The following is an 18,080-nucleotide window of genomic DNA, read 5'->3' on the forward strand; positions in this document are numbered from 1 at the left end:
ACGGTGCAGCGGGGCCGCCATTTTGTCTCAGCCTCTGCTGAGGGGTCGGTGGGGGAGTTTCGCGTTTTCCTGCATGGTGTTAGCGAGAAACTGTTGGTTTGGGGGTTTTTCTGTCAAACCAGAGCGGGCAAAAAGCTGCTCGCTCTTAAACCGCTCGGTATAGCGGTTTGGGCCGTGATGAAGGTTTACTGGCCCGGGTTCCGTATCGCTCCCCTCGTGTTTCTCAATAAATGGCACTAACGCAGCAGCCGCAGCGCTCCGCAGGCGGCAGCTGCCCCCCAGCCGCCCTGCTCTAATGGTGGCTGCCCGTTACCGCCTCCCGGGGCGGGCGGGACGAGCTGAGGCGCAGCCCCGCGGGCCGCCCGCCCCTTCCCCGCCACCCTGCCCGGCATCAGGGGCGGGGAGCGGCGGCCGCAGGGGCCGGGCGGCGGCTGAGGGGCGGCGGGGGCCGGGATGCTGCCGGCGCTGCCGGATGGCGACGAGCGGGAGCTGGAGAGCAGCGAGGAGGGCGGCGCCGGAGAGGAGCGGCGGCCGGAGCGGCACGGCAGCACCTACCACAGCCTCTACGGCTACCGGAGCCGCAGGTGAGGGGCCCTGCGAGGCGGGTGTGCCACTGGTCCGCCCCGCGGGGAGGCCGTTTCCAGGCCTCTTCTGTTCCCAGCTGCTCGATTTCGCTTTTTTTGCTCTCCTGCACAAGATTTTGTTCTGTTTTTTTCCGTCTGATAATATCCTCGTTTCCTGCTCCCGCTTTAAAACGCCCCCAGGCAGTACCTTTCCCCACTGCCTGTTCTGCCTGTATGTTATGGCTGTAAAAAACTAAAACTGATAAGAATTCCTTGATTTTAAGATCTTCACAGCAGGGAGCAGACAGTGGGGATGGCAGTCCCGGCAGTGCAGCGGCAGAGACACCCTCCAGCGAAGATTTCAGGTAAAGCCAATCTGCAGAACTACATAATCATCTGTTACATCCCATTTTGATGTCTTTGCCATATTGTTGTTCTAATGTAGATAATATATAACTAAAAATTGTAACCAATTTTAATTTGACAAGTTATGTTTCGACAAGCTGTGCAATATGGTTGTTGCTCTGTTACAACTACAGAAACAGAAATGAAGAGGGCCCGTGACTTTGTCATAGATGCTCAGGACTTCAGCATCAGCTGACACCACAGCTCCAGACTTCTGGTCTAGTGGACAAACCACTGAATGCATTTCTGATGGGCCAGAAGTCAGAGAGTTATCTGTAAGCCAGGGAGAGATCACAGTGGTCTCCCTTCTAGAAGCAGGTGATGACTGCAAGCAAGTAGTTCTGCTCTTGTTTAGAGAAACAAAACAGTTACATTTGCTTTTTGCTCATGATTTCATCTTGCTTTTTAAAGCCTCACCTTGCTGGACACTAACTTACCAACTGAAGCAGAAACTGAATTGCGTAGTTTTATTGCTAAGCGTCTGACTAAAGGAGCCCTTTTTGAAGGGATGGGAAATGTAGCATCTGTGGATTTGAGGTAAAACATGCCTTTAAAAATTATTTATGAATGAGAAGCTCTAGGAAATACTGTCAGCATTGCACACCTTGCTATCTACTTTTGGACTTAAGTTTAGTTGTAATTACATGTTCTCAGTCTATTCTGCTGTTAATAATAACAGCTGTACACAAATAGTACTTTTCTCTTTTTCTGGGTAGCTTTGAGAAAACTTCCATAGTAAATAATTTATGGCTTGAGTACTTAAAAACTGTTACCTGTATTTATGACTATTTCCAATTAAACTACTCTTAGTGTACTGTAGAACGAAAAAAGAGAAGGTCTAAGATAGTTCTGTGTGTGACTATGAGAGCCTCCTGTGCTGGGATTGAAAATTATTTACTGAAGTCATATGTCCAGTTTTCACATTAATTTAAAGTAACGTACCTTTAACTATTTTTTTTTTACTGCACAGCATACCAGAATATAAAGTTGGTTGTTATTACTGTCTTTTGAAACAAGAAAATCTTCTAGAAACACCAATACTGGAATCGGACATAAATGCTTCAGAATATGTGGTTTGTTTCCTGGGTGGCTCAGAGAAAGGTCTGGAACTATATCCTTACCTTTTTACGCTCCTTATCTGTGTGGATAGAGAAATGGTGTAAAAACGATGTTCTCTTTTTGTCCGTTTCCTGCTTGAAATGAGCCCATTTGTGCATATGTTCCAGTACATAACTGAAAATGTCAGTAACAACCATATCCTGAAAGGGCAAAATACAGATTTTAGCTGATGTATCTTATTTTCCTTAAGAAGATACTTTCAGACTTGAGCTGGACAAATACATTCAAAGTCTCAAGCTAAGCCTTGATGTGGAGGTAAGGTCTAACTTTTCTTTTTTTTTTTCTTTTTTTTGAGTAGTGAATATGACTTTTTAAACAAATTTATTACTCAAGCAGTCCAGAAGAATTATATAGGGACAAAACTCTGGGAGAGATACATACTAGCTTCACTGCAGAGATTGTGAATGTCTTAAGTACTGACAGCCACGCAGGTTAGAAGGGGAAAAAAAAAAAAGATTTTTTTTTGTCAGTCATAAATTGCGTAAAGGTTACCTGTAGCTAGCTTGAGAGAGAAGAATGACTAATAAAATATAATGGTCTACAGGAAAGTTATCCATGTCCACTTAGATTTTTACCACTTCTGAACATTAAAGAAGGATTTTTATTGGTGGGTCTTGTCACAATTCTTCTAACGGAAACTATGTGTTTTAAGTTACTGTTTCATCCTGTCTGCTGGTGCACTCTCTTTGCTCAGTAGATCTGCTAATATATTACAGATTTTTCTACTATTTGAAATGTGAAATCCTTCGTAGCTTATATTCCAAAAGGTGTAGCTTTAAATGTCAAACTCATTATTTTAGTCTAGTATTGTTTGAAATGAAAAAGGATTTGATATTCAAATATTTTAGGTTTAATAAATTATTAACAGGCTTCTATTTGTGTAGAAATCTAATTTGTAGTTAAAAGCTTTGATGTTTCAACTTTTTACAGCAAAAAAACTTGGAGACCTATGTTAACCCCTATTTGAGAAGCTGGTTTGAGAATTCCATATGCCCTATTCAAAGAGTAGTACAGCTCTTTCAGGAGAAACTCACCTTCTTGTTACATGCTGTAAGTGTATTTTCAAACTGGGTAACTAAAAAGGGTTCAGAAGACATCTCAGTGACTGTAACGTGTTTAAAATGTTTCTTACATTTGCTTTCTCAAACAGGAGTAAATAAGGAACACCATTTGTTTTGAAGTTCAGGACAAGTTCTTCTTTCCTGCTTTATTGCTAAGGATGCTTAGCAATTTTTTTCATCAAGACTCAATAAACTGTAATTTTTGTAGTTAACTAGTTTTAAATTACTTAGTAGTGTCCAAGTAGAATGAGAAAACTAGACGTGGTCTGAGCAAGCTGTCCTTGCTATAATCCTTGTGAGTCAAAAGGGCTGTTACATTGCCTGTATGCTTCATGTAATTCCCTGGTACAAAAAAATAAAATTAATCCTAGCATTAGCCCGTGAGTTTAAGAAGATTTTGGATGGAATAGCTAATAAAGTGTAACCAGTGTATTTCTTCTGAATGCAAAGACAGCTGCAATGATTATGATATGGAATATTTCCTTTCTACTCTTATTCTGAAAACAGTAAATGTGAAAGTACTATGTTACATACTTATTGCTAGTAACTACAATATAGCAATAGAAGTAATATCCAAGTTGCATTTAGCTTTTTAACTTTTGTTTGTTCATTTTAAGGCATTGAGTTATACTCCCGTGGAAGTAAAAAATGCAGATGAAAGAACAGAAAAAGACATTAACAGGTAAGGATACTTTTGAAATGAAGGTACCTGTGAATAACTTGGCTTCTTTGTATGACACCTTCCTGTTCTTGCTGTTCTGAAACTATAGAAACAAGCAGTTCACAAGAGCTTTTTGTGTCAGGTTTCTGGCAGCTGCCAGTCTCCAAGGACTTGTTCAGGAAGGCACAATGACCTCCTTGTGCATTGCCATGACTGAGGAACAGCACAAGTCAATGATTATAGACTGTAGTGGACCCCAGCCTCAGCTGCACAATGCAGGTGAGATTACAGCTGTTATCCCCCTTGTATCCCTCAGCTGCTGAGAACCCTTAACCTTAGAAGTAGTTGAGGATATTCAGCAGCTCACAGATTTATGCCCAGAAAGTCTGGATTCTGTCTGGAAACTAGAACACCTGTTTACCTGTGAGGTAGCAGACCATTTTTTTTAACCTGTGGTAGTTTGCAGACCATGAAACTATGATTTTTACACTTCAGGGAAGCTGCAAAATTATTGTAAAAAATCCAACCAGAAAAAAAAAAGTTCTGAATTCAACAATCAGAACAGAATTTCATATAATCGTTGTATCTATGTTTGCTTTTCTACATGTACTGTTTTTCTTAAGTCTTAACTCCTGACCCAGGTATATTATTACCGGTTGATGTACAAGAGCACTTAAACAAGGTGAATGCAGTTATATATCTATGTTGAGCCCATTTCCTTTTTGCTCATTTCTGTGTTCCTGAACACATAACAGGGAGCAACAGATTTTGTGAGGACTGGATGCATGCTTTTGTAAACGGTGCCGAAGGTGGAAATCCATTTCTCTTCCGGCAGATTTTGGAAAACTTTAAATTGAAGGTAACTGTTCATATTTGTTAAAGACCTGGAACAGACAACGGGTTATTGAGGGACAAGGTTACTGCTTTTGCACCAAAGAAGAGTTTTAGGTTACTTACAATGTCTGTACATCATTGACTAATTACCTCTAAAGTTTAATTTTAGAACTGGCTTACTGTAGTTGACAAGACTAGAATGTAAAGCAGCATGAAAGTTTCTTCAGCAAGTACTCCAAAGGCCTTTTCTCCTGTTTCAAATAAAAACTTTTTTTTTCCCTTAAAATAGTGTTAGTTTGAGCTTTGTACATACAGTATTGTATAATTGGGTAATATGCATTCAGTTTTTTATACTTAGGTGACCTGTCATAATAGAAGAGGTAAATGCTTGATACTGCAACTCGATAATGTCCACATCTTCTGCATTGTTAGAGTAATAGCGGTAATATCCATCAATGACATTACTCAATTCTTACATTACTCTTGAATAGTAGTATAAAATTCTTTACTTCTACTGCTATTCTTCCTGCACTTTTCTACGTTATTTTCTTTCCATGTAGAAGGATAAGAAAATTCTCTATAACTGTCTTTCCAGGCTATACAAGACATTAACAACCTGAAGAGGTTTATTCGACAGGCTGAAATGAACCACTACGCCTTGTTCAAGTGTTATATGTTTTTAAAGAACTGTGGCAGTGGAGACATCCTTTTGAAGATTGTTAAAGTAGAACATGCAGAAATGCCAGAAGCCAGAAATGTAGTGACTGTCCTTGAGGAATTCATGAGAGAAACAGCAGTGGCTTAAAATTATCTAAATTATTCGACACTTGTTGGAGGGTATTGTATAAATCATTAATTTCTTCTTTGCAGCTTAGTTTCACTATTGAAGAAATTTTAATTTATATTTACAAGTATTACCCAAGTCAAACCTAAGTTGCAATTTCAACTACTTTTTTTTTTTTTTTGGAGAAAGCAGTATGAGTTTTTTTTTATTGTGATTTACACATTAAAATGTGTAATTGTGTTTTAATGTGATTTACACCAGATCTTACAAACTCACGCATGGTTTTCAGTGCTTACCAGATTCTCCAAATGACTTGTGTTCTTTTTCTGACAAAGTCATGACATTTGTTTTTACTGTCATTGTATGGAAAAGAAAAATCCCTTAGCTCACGAGCATTTCGGTGTTCTAGCTATTTTAAATATATTTGAAATTATCATGTCTAATCATTAAGATCTGGTTAGTTTTAATAGAAAAAGAAGCACAAACATTTGGATAAATCATAACAAATGAGTTCATCATTGTCTCTTCATATAAGAGAACAGGGGTAACAAGTCTGTAGCTAGTTTCCACGTTCTATTTTCAAAGCAGCAGTTTGTTCTCCTACTAAATAAGCAACTTGTTAATTGATAGGAAACAGAATTGCCTGAAGACTGAACAGAGTTTTAGGAATCAGTTTGCATGTGCTTCTATCAATGTATATATATGCTGGTCAGGCATGTTAAATTCCCAGGCTAGATGATGAATTAAATTCTTCATTAGTTTGCATTTTTTGTGATCAAGATCTTCTTTGTACATTCCTAGTACCCAGTTTGCAAAATTGAAAATAATCGTTTTCCAGTAGTGAGTAATTAATTCTGAAGATTTTGTAGGTGCAATATTAACTTAATAGAAGCTTTTTCAGAAATTGAAGTAAACTAAGTTTCCAAATCAATTATTCAGACTTGAAAACACTTGACTGTATTTCAGCAATGAATTCTTATCCACATCATGGGACATTCAGACAATAGAATACTTGAATATCTTTGCCTACAGATGGAATCAAAACTAGCAAGGTCTCTGGGTGACCATATAATTGAGGACTATTTCTGCAATCTGATATAAGCAAAAGTGCCTACTGCTTTCCTTTGCAGCAGAGGGTGTTTGAATGCCTAACTTGGAACATTTGAACAACTCTCCCATTCAAGGCCTGAAACACCAACTATAACAATCTCCCTGATGCAGTTAAGTTTGTTTGTTCTGCCAGTCCTGTATACTGTGATAAGTCAAAAGCTTTCCGGTGACGGTGCTGTGTTGGACCTATAATAAGGCTTACAATAAAAGGTATTCAAATCCTTAGTAGTGTGTCTACAGTGAATTACACGTGAGTGTTGTCCTTGATGCCTCCTTTTAAAATACTTCATTCACACAATGGAGGGGAGTTGCTAGTGGAGGTGCTAGTGTAATGTGCAGGAGTCTGCAACTGTCATAGTGACAGCAGGGGTGACACGTAACATATATGGGAAGGTCAGAGAAGAAAATAAAAGTATTTGAAAAAAATTTACTCTCATCTGTATCAGCCTTGAAGAGTAATAGTGTTTTCCTTCAGGGTATTAATGAATGAGTGAAACAATACCTCTCAATAAAACGTCACTGTCTGCTGCTCTTACATGTTTTTAGCAAAGTTGGAGCACTGATCATTTAGTATTTTGCCTGATCAGGAGTTAAGTGCTCAAAAAAAAAAAGTCCAAAAACTGGTAGCTGGAATCTGGCAGTAGCATAAGAAAATCATCCTACTCATACTCTCCTGTCCTTGTGCCTCCAGCTGAGAGGAAAGTTAGGCCACAGAACCCTACAAGGCCAGATATTACATGCGATAGCTTTAATATTTACAAAAGCATAAGTCAGTCACAGCAAGGTGGTGATAAACCTTTCCTGAGCTGCAACCAGAAACACTTACTTAATGTAGTCTTCATCCCTGGAGGTTTTCATGAACAAACTGGATGAAGTGCTGAACAACCTCTGTCCTCATGAGCAGGAGGTTGGACTAGAGAGCTGGTGAGGTCCTTTATAACCTGAGTTATCTTATCATCCTGTAGCCTGTACTACACTCATTTAAATTAGATTTTTGTTTTATTTGCTATATCAGTGATCACATATTACTTTAAAATCCAGATATTTTTAACCTTCACCTATAAAACTTTCCTTACTGTAGTTCAGGCTTCTCCTCTACAAGGTAATGAATTGATCAGTATCAGTCCCACTGAATTTACATGCTCTTATAAAAAGACTACAACTGGAAAGCTGCAGTAACAGCTTTTTCTGTTGCGAATTGCTTTTGCTGAATTTTGCTAGCACTGAAGGTGGCTGGCATGAAAAATGTAACTGCTTTCTGCAGCCTTTGTTTTACCATCACTTTGCTTTTATCAGCTTTACAGTGACTTTGCTATTTTGCTTAATTTTCAAACCTGTAAGATTTATATTGCAGTTTTTAGGATTTGACTTAAAACCCTTGGGGCAGGGGATGGGGAGCAGCAAACCAGACGTGTTAAGAATGCAAGTTTACCTTTAGCTGACAGAGACCTCTCACAGTTTGAAAGATCGGGGTCTGGTTTTTTTTTTTTTTGTCTGTCTCTCCCTCCCTCCCCCTTGAGAAGTAGCATATAAACCAATTAGTATTTCTCTTTCCAACACTTAAGAGCAGTGCTTACTATACAGCATATGATTGGAGTTATGGGAATAAAATAATGAGTTGTATGAGTTTGTATGATCAAGGATGAGTCCCAAGGCTGCCAACTTTTGGCTCCTTTCCTGCAACAGATTTTCTGGAATTGGTAATAATCTGTCCTTCGGTTTGCCTTTCTAAAATTATTTTAACCGGCTAGAAAAATATATAGTGTTAACAGAAACCAGTTCCTGTACTAACGGACAAAAATAGATGAAAACCTACCTTACTTACCCTTTTGCAGAAATTCCACAGCTAGTGAATAAAGAACTTTAAATGCCTCAGAAAGCTCATTTAAACACAGAAAACTACTAGGAAGAGTTGAATCCTGCATAGAGTAGCAGTAGTCTGCCTCCCCTTAGGAGTAACAAATCTGGCAGGGACTGCTGCTAGTTACATTTTCATTTCTTCAATTTATACTTTAACACAATAGTTCCCAACAAAAACACAAAATGTTTTTCAAAATAAGCCTTCCCCTTTTATTTAACAACTAAATCATTCAGAGATTTGCTGCAGAACTTCCTGGATACATTGTTCTCACTATTGGATCAAGAGATGAGATTTTAAGTCTGATGTTAAAAGACAACAACCTTCCACCCCCTAACCCCCCCCACTTTTTTTTTTTTAAACAGTCTAATGTACTTGGTCTTCAACTTCCCCTCAGTTTTGAGGTCACTACTGCTTTAAAGCTTCAGTTGTTAAATAGTGGGACAAGACCTGAATTTTTAATACCAGTCACAAGCTATTTCTGCATCCTTGTTATACCTCATGGAGAAATACAGCAGCAGTTCACTTCCCTTTTATCAGACACTTCTAGAGAGACATAAAAATGAGTTATCAATGTCATTATTAAAAGATTACATTTCAGAGCTCAAAACAAATTGATCTTTGGTTAAATAGTTTGTTAACTGTAGACAAACTTACAAAATTGTCTTCGAAAGTTTTTTCTTGGTTGATTTTTGGCATGTGATGTAAAACAGCTCTACTTGATTAAAAAAGAAACAAAACCAAAAAAATCCACCAACAAAAAATTTAATGGATTCTGCACTCAAATAATATTGTTACAACAAAAATATACAGAATGTACACAATACAAAAATATTTGGAAACATATCATAGCGTGTTACCTTGCAAATATAATTGTTTTACTTGACCTTAACAGGTAAGTTACATTTGTTCAGTATTTTAAGGCAGAAAATTACATTGTTTAGTGCTTTGTGTTTAACATTTGGATGTGTTGTTAAGATTAGTAGCGTACGCAAAAGAAAAGCTGCACAAGTCTAGCTTTATTTGCAAACTAATCAGACACTCTGGGGGAGTCAGGAGACAGCCAGTGACTAACATATCTATTAAGCTCACTGGAAATTAAGTGGGGTTTTTTTGCTACTTAAATGAGGCCTGCAGAATATTTTGTGCTCTGTATTGTAAAGTACCCTGAAACATAAGTTTTCTGGCATTTCAAAAATACCTCATTAGAAAACTTTTTCCAATTAAAAGCTATTGATTAATAGTGACATTACAAATACATTTACCTTTAAACAAGCTTTGTTTCTGTCTTACATGTGATTCTTTCTTTATACAGCTGCACTGTTTTCATTTACAACCAGCTCTCAGCTTCAGTGATCACAAAAGGAATTTTTGAGCCATGTTACAGAACACTGTGAAGCAGCCACTACTATAAAAGAAACACAACAGCAGTGATATTCAGAAAAGAGGCTAAAATCCCAGAAGTGCTTTTGTTCTCTGGATCCTAGTTTGCCTCCAGAGGTTGCTGGTGTTGAACTGCATTCATATTTTCCAGTTTCACTTCAGGTAAAGCCAGTGGATGGGGTTTCTAAAGCAACTGGGCTGAGCTTGAATCTATATAAATGGATAAACTGAGTTCTTTATTCACTGAAGTATGTGTGAAAATCCTACCCACGATCCTGTGAGACTAAATATTGGCACAAAACAGCAGCTGTCTTGTAAGGTCAGCAGAAAGCTGTTATTTTTGTCTCAGCTCTAAACATGTCAGATTCCATTCTTCATAACCCAATTCAAATTGAAACTATCTAATCGATTTAAAACGTAAGGGCAGTATAATCCTCAGAAGGAGCAAGGTCTTGGGACACAGAATCCCTAAGCTTTATTTCTACTACAGCAGCCTCCGAGAATTAAAATGTCTCTGGCCTCCCCCTTCTCCATTGATAAAATACTTCCTCCTGCTAAAAGAGCAAGTACTGAAGAAACACAATATGCCACATAAGTGCTAATCTTCCCCATTAACTAATGGGGAAAAAAAATGACGTGAGATGTTGGCTTAAAAACTCAAAAGTGAATTCATCAGCATTTCTACTACTCTACACCTCACTCAGAGATTGTTTCTGGTAAGTTCCTCTTCCATCACTCCATTCCAACCCTCCCCCTCTCTTCCTTATAGAATTACTGATGTGTGCAAAATTAATCTCTACCTGCATCCAAATATTTAGGAATAAAAGTGCCATTTGCAAGTCCCATTGACGTTGCTCTACCAGTTTCTCTTCCACTGTCTTTCCCATAGCTGTCTGAGCTACTTCTCAGGTCTCCTGTGGAATGAGAGATCAGCAAAAGGCTCTGAGTTGGACCCCGTCTGTGTTGTCTCCCTGCGGCCGGCAGGTGTCCCTGAAGGAGCTGTACAACCAGCACCCCAGGCTGCGCTACTGCTCCCTGCACCCATCCTCTCTGGACCAGTGCTGCAATATACTTACTAAGTGGGAAGTCCTGCACAGAAACGGCTTTTTTTTTTTTTTTCCCATGTGCTGTGTCCTCATTCAAGGACACAGGCATAAAATAGCTTCCTCTAACATGCGCTGTCTCAAATCTGTGCATTGGTAACAGTCCTTGTCTTTCTGGCACTTCACATCCACACAAAAGATTCATATTTTATCCAATTCATGTAAAATCCTGTCAGCATCTGAAATAAAACCAAAACAATCACCAAAAGCAGTCCCTCAGTGGATGGCTCCTTCAGGAACACATTGCTGACTGTGATAAGTTGGAACCACAAATGAGCAGGATGGAGAATATTAAAGCTCTGACATAAGCCAGCAGCATCAAGGACATCTGGAGGTAAAAGAAAAGCGTTTGCTGTTAGCTCTCTGGCGCTGCAGCACTGTGGCACTCCTGGGTGCATTAAAAAACAAAGTAACTGGGTTTCCTGATACTCTGTAAAAATATAACAAATTTTCACAATATCGGTTTAGTAATATAAACAATTATAAAAACTTAAGCACTTCATCTGCTAAGAATCTATCAGCTTATGGAGTCAGGAGCAGTATTACAGGCTCTGCATATGACCTGCTCAATATAAGGGGAGACATTTCAGCTCTGATGAACAGGAATGTGAGAGGGTTTCATTTCTTCAGAATAAATCTAGTGCTGTTCTGAAGTCTGACCTTTCTGATCCCGAGGGCTGCTTGTAGATTTCCTCAGACAGGGCATGGGACGACAGGAATGGAAGTTGCAAAGATAAACAATAGTTTAAGAGAAAAAGTCAAAAGCTCAAAGTGAGAGTTTTTGATTTTTTTGATTTTTTTTAAAATTAGTTCATGTAAACTATGTTGACTTACGGATGAAGGACCAAAGAAGGGCACCTGTACTACCCTATGCAGCTCCCTTGTTCTCCTGAGTAAAGGCAAAGATATATTGGCCAGGGTGAGGCTGATGAAGAAAGTGGCAGCCCTCGAACCTGTAGCTTGCTGCTTCACCACAGAGCACATCACTGGCAGGCACAGAAAGCTTTCTTGGGAGGAAACTGATGGGTATTAAGTAGCTTTTGGCTGAGAAACAAAAAATAAAAGTTAATCAGTGCATACTGTACTCTGACAAATTATAGACAAGATAATCTGGGATTTATTGATATTTTCTAACTAGAATTTCAAAGTTTTAGGAAAACTTGCAAGGGAACTCCCACTTCCTGCTCAACTTTGGTTTAAAGGCATCTGCAATCAGAAAGGTTGCATAACAGGTGAGGAAAGGAATGTCCTCCTTATGCATTACCATGTTTTCCTCAGTATTCTAGTTCCCCTCCTTCCTGTTTGCCTATGTCTCCCTACGTCTCCACCAGTATGAAACTCGCTGGCAAGCTCCTGACCTGAAGCAACACATGTAAACTCTTTCGACTGCTTTGAGCTGGACCCAAACTGCAGAGATAAAAATAGAATAGGGAATCAGTCCTCTTCTTTGAAATGAATGGAGCTCTGACCTTTGTACCTTGATCTGAGGGCCCATGAACAACATGCCAGCCATGCAGAACAATAAAGGTGCTGTTGCCCTCAGAGACTCCATTTGTGTGCACAAAGGTGGCAAAACTTGTTCCTTTTGCAGACAAGACTCATTCCAGGTTGTAGAAACACTTTCCTTCTCCCCCTTCTCTTTCACCGAGGCAATAGGATTTTTACTAGCAGATACTGTGGGAGAACTTCAGCCTTCCAGAGAGATTTTTGCTATAAAGGCAAGTAAGTGGACAGCTGATGAATTCTCAAGAATTTCCCTTCTAGAAAGCGAAGCTCCCACTAGTTTGTGGTATTGTCTGGCAGCATCATTTACACAGATGAGAGAATAAAGCCTGTGATACAGAAACCCTTCACTACAGAGAAAACCGAACTGCTACACTGCCCATGAGATGTGCTGTGGAAGGCTCTGGTGGCTGGGCACAACATGCAAACAGAAAAAGGAAAAAAAGGAGCTAGTCTAGGCCAAACCGGGTGGGCGTAGCGGGGAGAAAAGGAAGGCATCCACATTTCTCAACTGTGGTTTGGCAGCTCTCTAAAGTAAGAAGCGTAACAACAAACACCTTACAGAGGCATGCACCATACAGACATTCCAGTCTGGCTCCCAGGTCCATGCAGGCAGCGTGCATCATGCTGCTGTATGGGCTGTGCTACAGACCAGATTCCTAAAACCTGGGCTTGACCTATCCTAAGCAAAAAGGCATCACTGCAACTGACTGCTGCTTGAAGCCCCTGATCTTCCATTGCCTCAGAAATACTTGCCATCCTCAAAACGTAGCAGTCAATTTAAAATCAGCTTTATCACTTTCACAATGATCACTGTAACACTCTTTCCACTTCAGGTTGAAACCGGTGGTATAAAACCTGATTCAACTCCACTGACTTGAGTGGACAAACCTGGCACCAATCAGAGTGCATGGCTGTGAAGTCCCCACCCTGTGCTGCTGCGGGTGATCCAGGTCCCACTTACACAGCAAGAGCCTGCTGGAAGAGTGTTACAGGCCACGTGTTGTTACAACAATATGCCCAGAAACAAAGTGAGAAGAAAGCAGCACCTGATTGTCAACTGATAAAATCACAAATGAACATTTGCCCTTCTTTTCTTCATCCCCCAGGAAGAAACCCCAGTCACACTCTGTAGCTACAACAGGCTGGGGGGAAAAATAAAAATCAAGCAAAATATGCACAGTAAAAGTCACCTCTGGCTGAGTGTCCATATCACTCTTTAGAGTTCCCAAGGTTTATAGTGCAATTGCGTATGACCTGTATGGCCTGTAGTTGAAGACCAGTCTCCACCGCTTTGGGTGATCAAGATTTGCTGACCCCTTTGAAAGGTGCGTAAGACAGGTTTCACCAGAGGCTTAATTTTCATTAAGGAATCATTCAAGTAATTAGACAGTGGCACTGGTATGGCTGAACAGTCAGATGTATCCGTAGAAACCAAATTCAATCTGCCTTGTGAGTATCGTGCAAATCTCTAGTTACTAATTGACTGCTCTTTTTCCCTTCTAACGTTCAGTAACTTTGAGGAGACTCATTCAACAACTGGCTGCAATTCCAACACTGACTCGGAAAATGCAAATATCCCATACAAAATATTGATGTGTGCTAACAAACCAAGTGATAAATGCCCAGTTTCAAGCTGCCCAGTGGGAGCCCTGACAGTGAAGAAACTGCAGGGTCCAGACCAGGCAGCACAGTACCTGCTAGATTTATGAACAAACAGATCAATCCATTCACTCGTGAGATCTTTAAGTGTCTCCTTCAGCACACACTTGTGTTCAAAATAATCGTCCTCCCCTAAGCTAAATATAAAAATAGATCCTCCATCTTGGCTCATATAACTTAGCTGGCAGATGACTTCTGCTCTCCAGAGGTTTCTGTCCCATGCATTCAAGGAGGGGGAGGTAGTTTCAGATCCAACAGGCTGTAGGCAAAAATGTTCCAGAAGATGGCAAACACCACGAAAATGAGATAAATAGAAAGGAAGATCCACCACAAAGTCTGATCTTGGAGTCTCTGCTCATAGTTCCTCAAGATGATAACTCCAAGGGTGATTCCAACCATCACCCCTCCCAGGTGAGCCATGAAGCTGGGGTGTGGGCATGGAGGGTAAGCAGAGGGATGGAATCGCAGCCACACAGCTCTTCCAAATTCAAAACTCACTGGAACAAAAAAGGAAAACCAAATTAATTGTATAAGTATATCCCTCCTTAAGTCCATCTTTCAGGCAGTGCTACAGCCCTGAAGAGACAGAGTAAAAGAGAAACCACATGGGTTTTTTTTCCAACCACAGTTGTGTAAGGCACACAGAGATGAGGTCTACCCAGTGGATGGTAGGTGGTCTGGACTTGCGGAAGAGTAGACAGGTGAAGGAATATTCCTGTTCCAAAATTTATATCAAAATCATTTAAAAAAGGCCTCTTCCCTCTGTTAGACATTGAAGACAATTGTCTGTGATGAACAGACAGCTTAGTTTCCCTTATCATGCCACCCTAGGGATAGGATATGTCTGGAAGATAATTCATTAATATGTGTATAATGCTGTTGCCGTCCCAGATAGAAAGTGCTCTAGGATGCCTAAACATGAGCATTATGAAAGCACTGCTTGTTTGTGAATTCAAAGGCAAGATGCTTAAGTCCCAGATCTTCACAAATGCCACAAGCTACAGATGTTGGCTAACAACAAATCCTCATTTACAAATGCTTATGTTGAAAGCCAAAATCTGCATTTGAGAGTGATGTGGTTTCTGCTGCCAGAAGGTCCAGCTGCAAGTTCCTACCAAAACTGCTGCAAAGCCAAAACACCCTGAATCAGCACAAACCCTTATGACAAGGACAAACAAGACAGGATTGCATGTGTGCCAAGTATTGCACGATACTTACTACAGATCAAGGCAACAGCCATGCGCAGCAGTTTGAATTGGCACTTCATTCCTGACCAGTTCTGGAGAAGAGACAAGGAAAACACAGTGATGCTGCATGCAAACCTGGAGCGATTTTACATTCGGATCTGTACTGGAGGAGCATCAAGGGCAAACATCCCTTGGAACACATCCCTTTCATTGCCTTTACCACCTAGCTGTGAATTTTCCACTCACCACACCACACATAGATCTGTCAATCCCAGAGGACATAGCCATAAAGAACCTATTATAGACTTGTCCAAGTTATGGACAATCCATCATTTCTTTGCCTGGCAGTCTTACTGACTTCCCTTGCCTGAGATCCAGCTGGCCTAGCTCTGTCCCTGACACCAGCCCGGCCTTTGGCTGGCCTTGCCATTCTCCAGAGGTTGGGAAGAGCTCCCACTAGCCACTGGCAACCACAGACAAAAGAAACAACAAAACAAAGAAACAACAAAAGCAAAGAAACAACAGATAATGGAGAAAGATAGGTGCTACTGTAGCAATTGCTAAATAGATTTGGAGGATTCCAATGAGTAGTGAAACGACAGGCCATTTTACATTATAAGAAGTCTGGGAAGGTAACTGGTGAATACTCTCCACACACCTCTGGCAGAGCTTGTTCCTCTAAAGCAACAGCTCCTTTGTCCCCCTCTGACCCTGTGAATCTCATTGTGAAGAACCCATGTCTGCATTACCACCCTATGAGGGAGAACAAACACCCTCCTGGTTCTCTTTGACACAAGACACTGAAGAAAACCTGTGTAACAGGAGGCATTTCACCAGCAGAAACACTGTAATATAGGAGCATGTTCTCCCCTCCACTCCTTAGCTCTGTCAGACACTCAAGTGACTTAGTTTGGCAACAGCCCCCAGCTCCTTCATGCTTTGAAAAGCTTGAAGACAGCAAAGGAGACCTATTCTGCTCAGGAAGCTGCTCACTCCCCCTACTCCCAGACACCACAAAGGCTGCCTGGAGCAGCACCATTGCGGGTTGCAGCCCAAGCCTACTGATTTCACAGCATACAAGCATTAAACACAAGGTTTTCTCTTAGGTTTGACACAAGTATCACCACACACACGCATGTTTTCCAGAGCGCACACAACAGACCTTCTGTCTCTACTGCAGCCAACTCGCATTATCATCCCACTCAGACCCCAGGGAAGGCTGGATTACCATCATTTTTATGGCTATTCTGCTCTGAAGTTGCTGGTACAGGACAGACATGCATTCCTGAACCACTACACATAAATCCTAATCAGATAAAAAAAAAAAAATAAAAAGCTTTCTCAGCAAAACCATCGTCGCCTGACGGTCAGCTTAGGGGCTGCACAGGCAGACGTGCTGGGCTTTGCCACCACCTTTCTGAGGACCTTGGATGTGCTGCTGTTTTCAGGCCTAAGAGGAACGACAATGCTGATATTCACTGACCTTTGTAAAGTACTTCTTGAGGTGAAAGAGCAAAAAGATAGCATCACTACTATGCCCAGGGTTCAGCTTCAGTCTGGGTTTTACAAAAGCGGATAAGGGATATTCTGCACATAAATCCATCAAACACTAAATTTCTTTAGGTGCTCCCTAACACAACATGATGCTTTGCAGACAGAAACAGCTCTGCAACTTCTTGCAAGGGGTTGGAAGAGAAGGAACTGACTGGATCTGCAGAAGAGCTGATAGCCTGAAGTACACTGATAAATCTTGGATTACACCAGCGTCTTTGGCTTCTCCCGACAAGCTGCTGGCCATCAGTGCACAAAGCCACCAACTACAGTGTCATGTTTCCATTCCAGCACCAGGCCACTGGGACAAGACAACCGGGCAAGCTCTGAATGACAAACAATGGGGTCAGACCCTGTTTCCAGTCCCTCGGGTCATCATATCTGGCTGGATTCACTCACTTCCAAAGAGGTTAGACAAGTCATTCTGGTACTCACCATGACTATATTGGCCAAGTGAGCTGAGACAAGTGCATACACGCCTCCGGAGGAGCCCACCACAGGCGCAGTCATATCGGCTACTGACACTGCCAGGGATCCTGGGAGGAAGAACAAGGATTGTCAAAATTGCCAGCCACCATTTCCTACCCTACAGCCCTACCAACTGCCATTTCTGTGTTAACTGCTGCAGGTCAGCAATACAGAGATAAAGAAAAAGGAGAGGGGAAAATAGGAATCAGTCCAATTCTTTCCACCTACTTTAAAAGCATCCAAGCTAAAAGCATCCAGCACAAAGCAGCAACGTATCTTCAACACTATGCTGCAAAAGGTACTTACACCCTGATCAAAGCAACAAGGAAGCAGAAGACAGACAAGTGTCTTTGTCTTTTCCCTCTTCTGAGGATAAAATAGAAGTAGCTCCCGTGCTGGAAAGATTAAATATTTGCACAGTGAAAAGGAACTGGGGACTGGTAACTTAAACTGAGGACTCTGATCAAAGCACAGTACTTATAAAACTGCAGAGTAAAACTACCTAAAAATAACCTGGATGGAGGCAGTAAACACGAGATGGCAAAATGACAGGTCAGTCACATAAAGGCACCACTACTAACAATAAATCCAAACAGACACTGCTTCTCTTTATTGCAATTAGAGGCCTGGACCTGCTCAAAGCTCCTTTCTTTGCAAACTTTAAGAGTAACTGAAGAGAGACAAAGGCAGACTTGGTGTCACAAGGCAGGGTTAATGAAGGTGTTTATGATGAGCAGGAAAGGGGAAAAATGCAACAACAAATCTTGAGAGAGTCATAAGCAGTACAGAATCTTCTAACAGACTTCTTCGCTAATTGCTCAGGTGATT

At 40.8% G+C, this 18,080-nt stretch overlaps 2 protein-coding genes across 25 annotated transcripts in view; one reads left to right on the forward strand and one right to left on the reverse strand.

The window, feature by feature from the left end:
• Positions 1–11: 11 nt before the first annotated feature.
• On the forward strand, positions 12–6,762 carry LOC308180097 (protein Njmu-R1). Its single transcript, XM_080561254.1, has 10 exons — positions 12–584; positions 848–928; positions 1,380–1,505; positions 1,939–2,079; positions 2,285–2,342; positions 3,018–3,137; positions 3,766–3,830; positions 3,952–4,088; positions 4,565–4,668; positions 5,239–6,762. Exons 1-10 carry the CDS (start codon positions 454–456, stop codon positions 5,446–5,448), a joined length of 1,173 nt encoding a protein of 390 aa, XP_080417380.1. The 5' UTR covers positions 12–453; the 3' UTR covers positions 5,449–6,762.
• Positions 6,763–9,144: 2,382 nt separating this feature from the next.
• RHBDL3 (rhomboid like 3) overlaps positions 9,145–18,080 on the reverse strand; it is a 72,161-nt gene continuing 63,225 nt past the window's right edge. For 21 of the 24 annotated variants that reach the window (XM_080561249.1, XM_080561243.1, XM_080561244.1 and 18 more), the window contains 3 exons: positions 17,220–17,320; positions 15,265–15,325; positions 9,145–14,543 (listed from right to left, as the gene is read on the reverse strand). In XM_080561249.1, coding sequence (XP_080417375.1) covers positions 14,272–14,543; positions 15,265–15,325; positions 17,220–17,320 — 434 coding nt within the window. In that variant the 3' untranslated portion in view covers positions 9,145–14,271. The remainder of the gene's footprint in view (positions 14,544–15,264; positions 15,326–17,219; positions 17,321–18,080) is intronic. The other 3 variants (XR_013940735.1, XR_013940736.1, XR_013940737.1) reach the window with 3 other exon arrangements.

Source organism: Anser brachyrhynchus (genome assembly GCF_964034855.1).
Source record: "Anser brachyrhynchus genome assembly, chromosome: 18".
In the NCBI taxonomy this organism is placed as follows: Eukaryota; Metazoa; Chordata; class Aves; order Anseriformes; family Anatidae; genus Anser; species Anser brachyrhynchus.

Coding starts and splice junctions, on each gene's coding strand:
- LOC308180097 (XM_080561254.1), top strand. CDS start 454: ATGCTGCCGGCGCTGCCGGATGGCGACGAGCGGGAGCTGGAGAGCAGC. Junction 2,343..3,017: donor AGCTAAGCCTTGATGTGGAG/GTAAGGTCTAAC, acceptor AACTTTTTACAG/CAAAAAAACTTGGAGACCTA. Junction 3,138..3,765: donor TCACCTTCTTGTTACATGCT/GTAAGTGTATTT, acceptor GTTCATTTTAAG/GCATTGAGTTATACTCCCGT.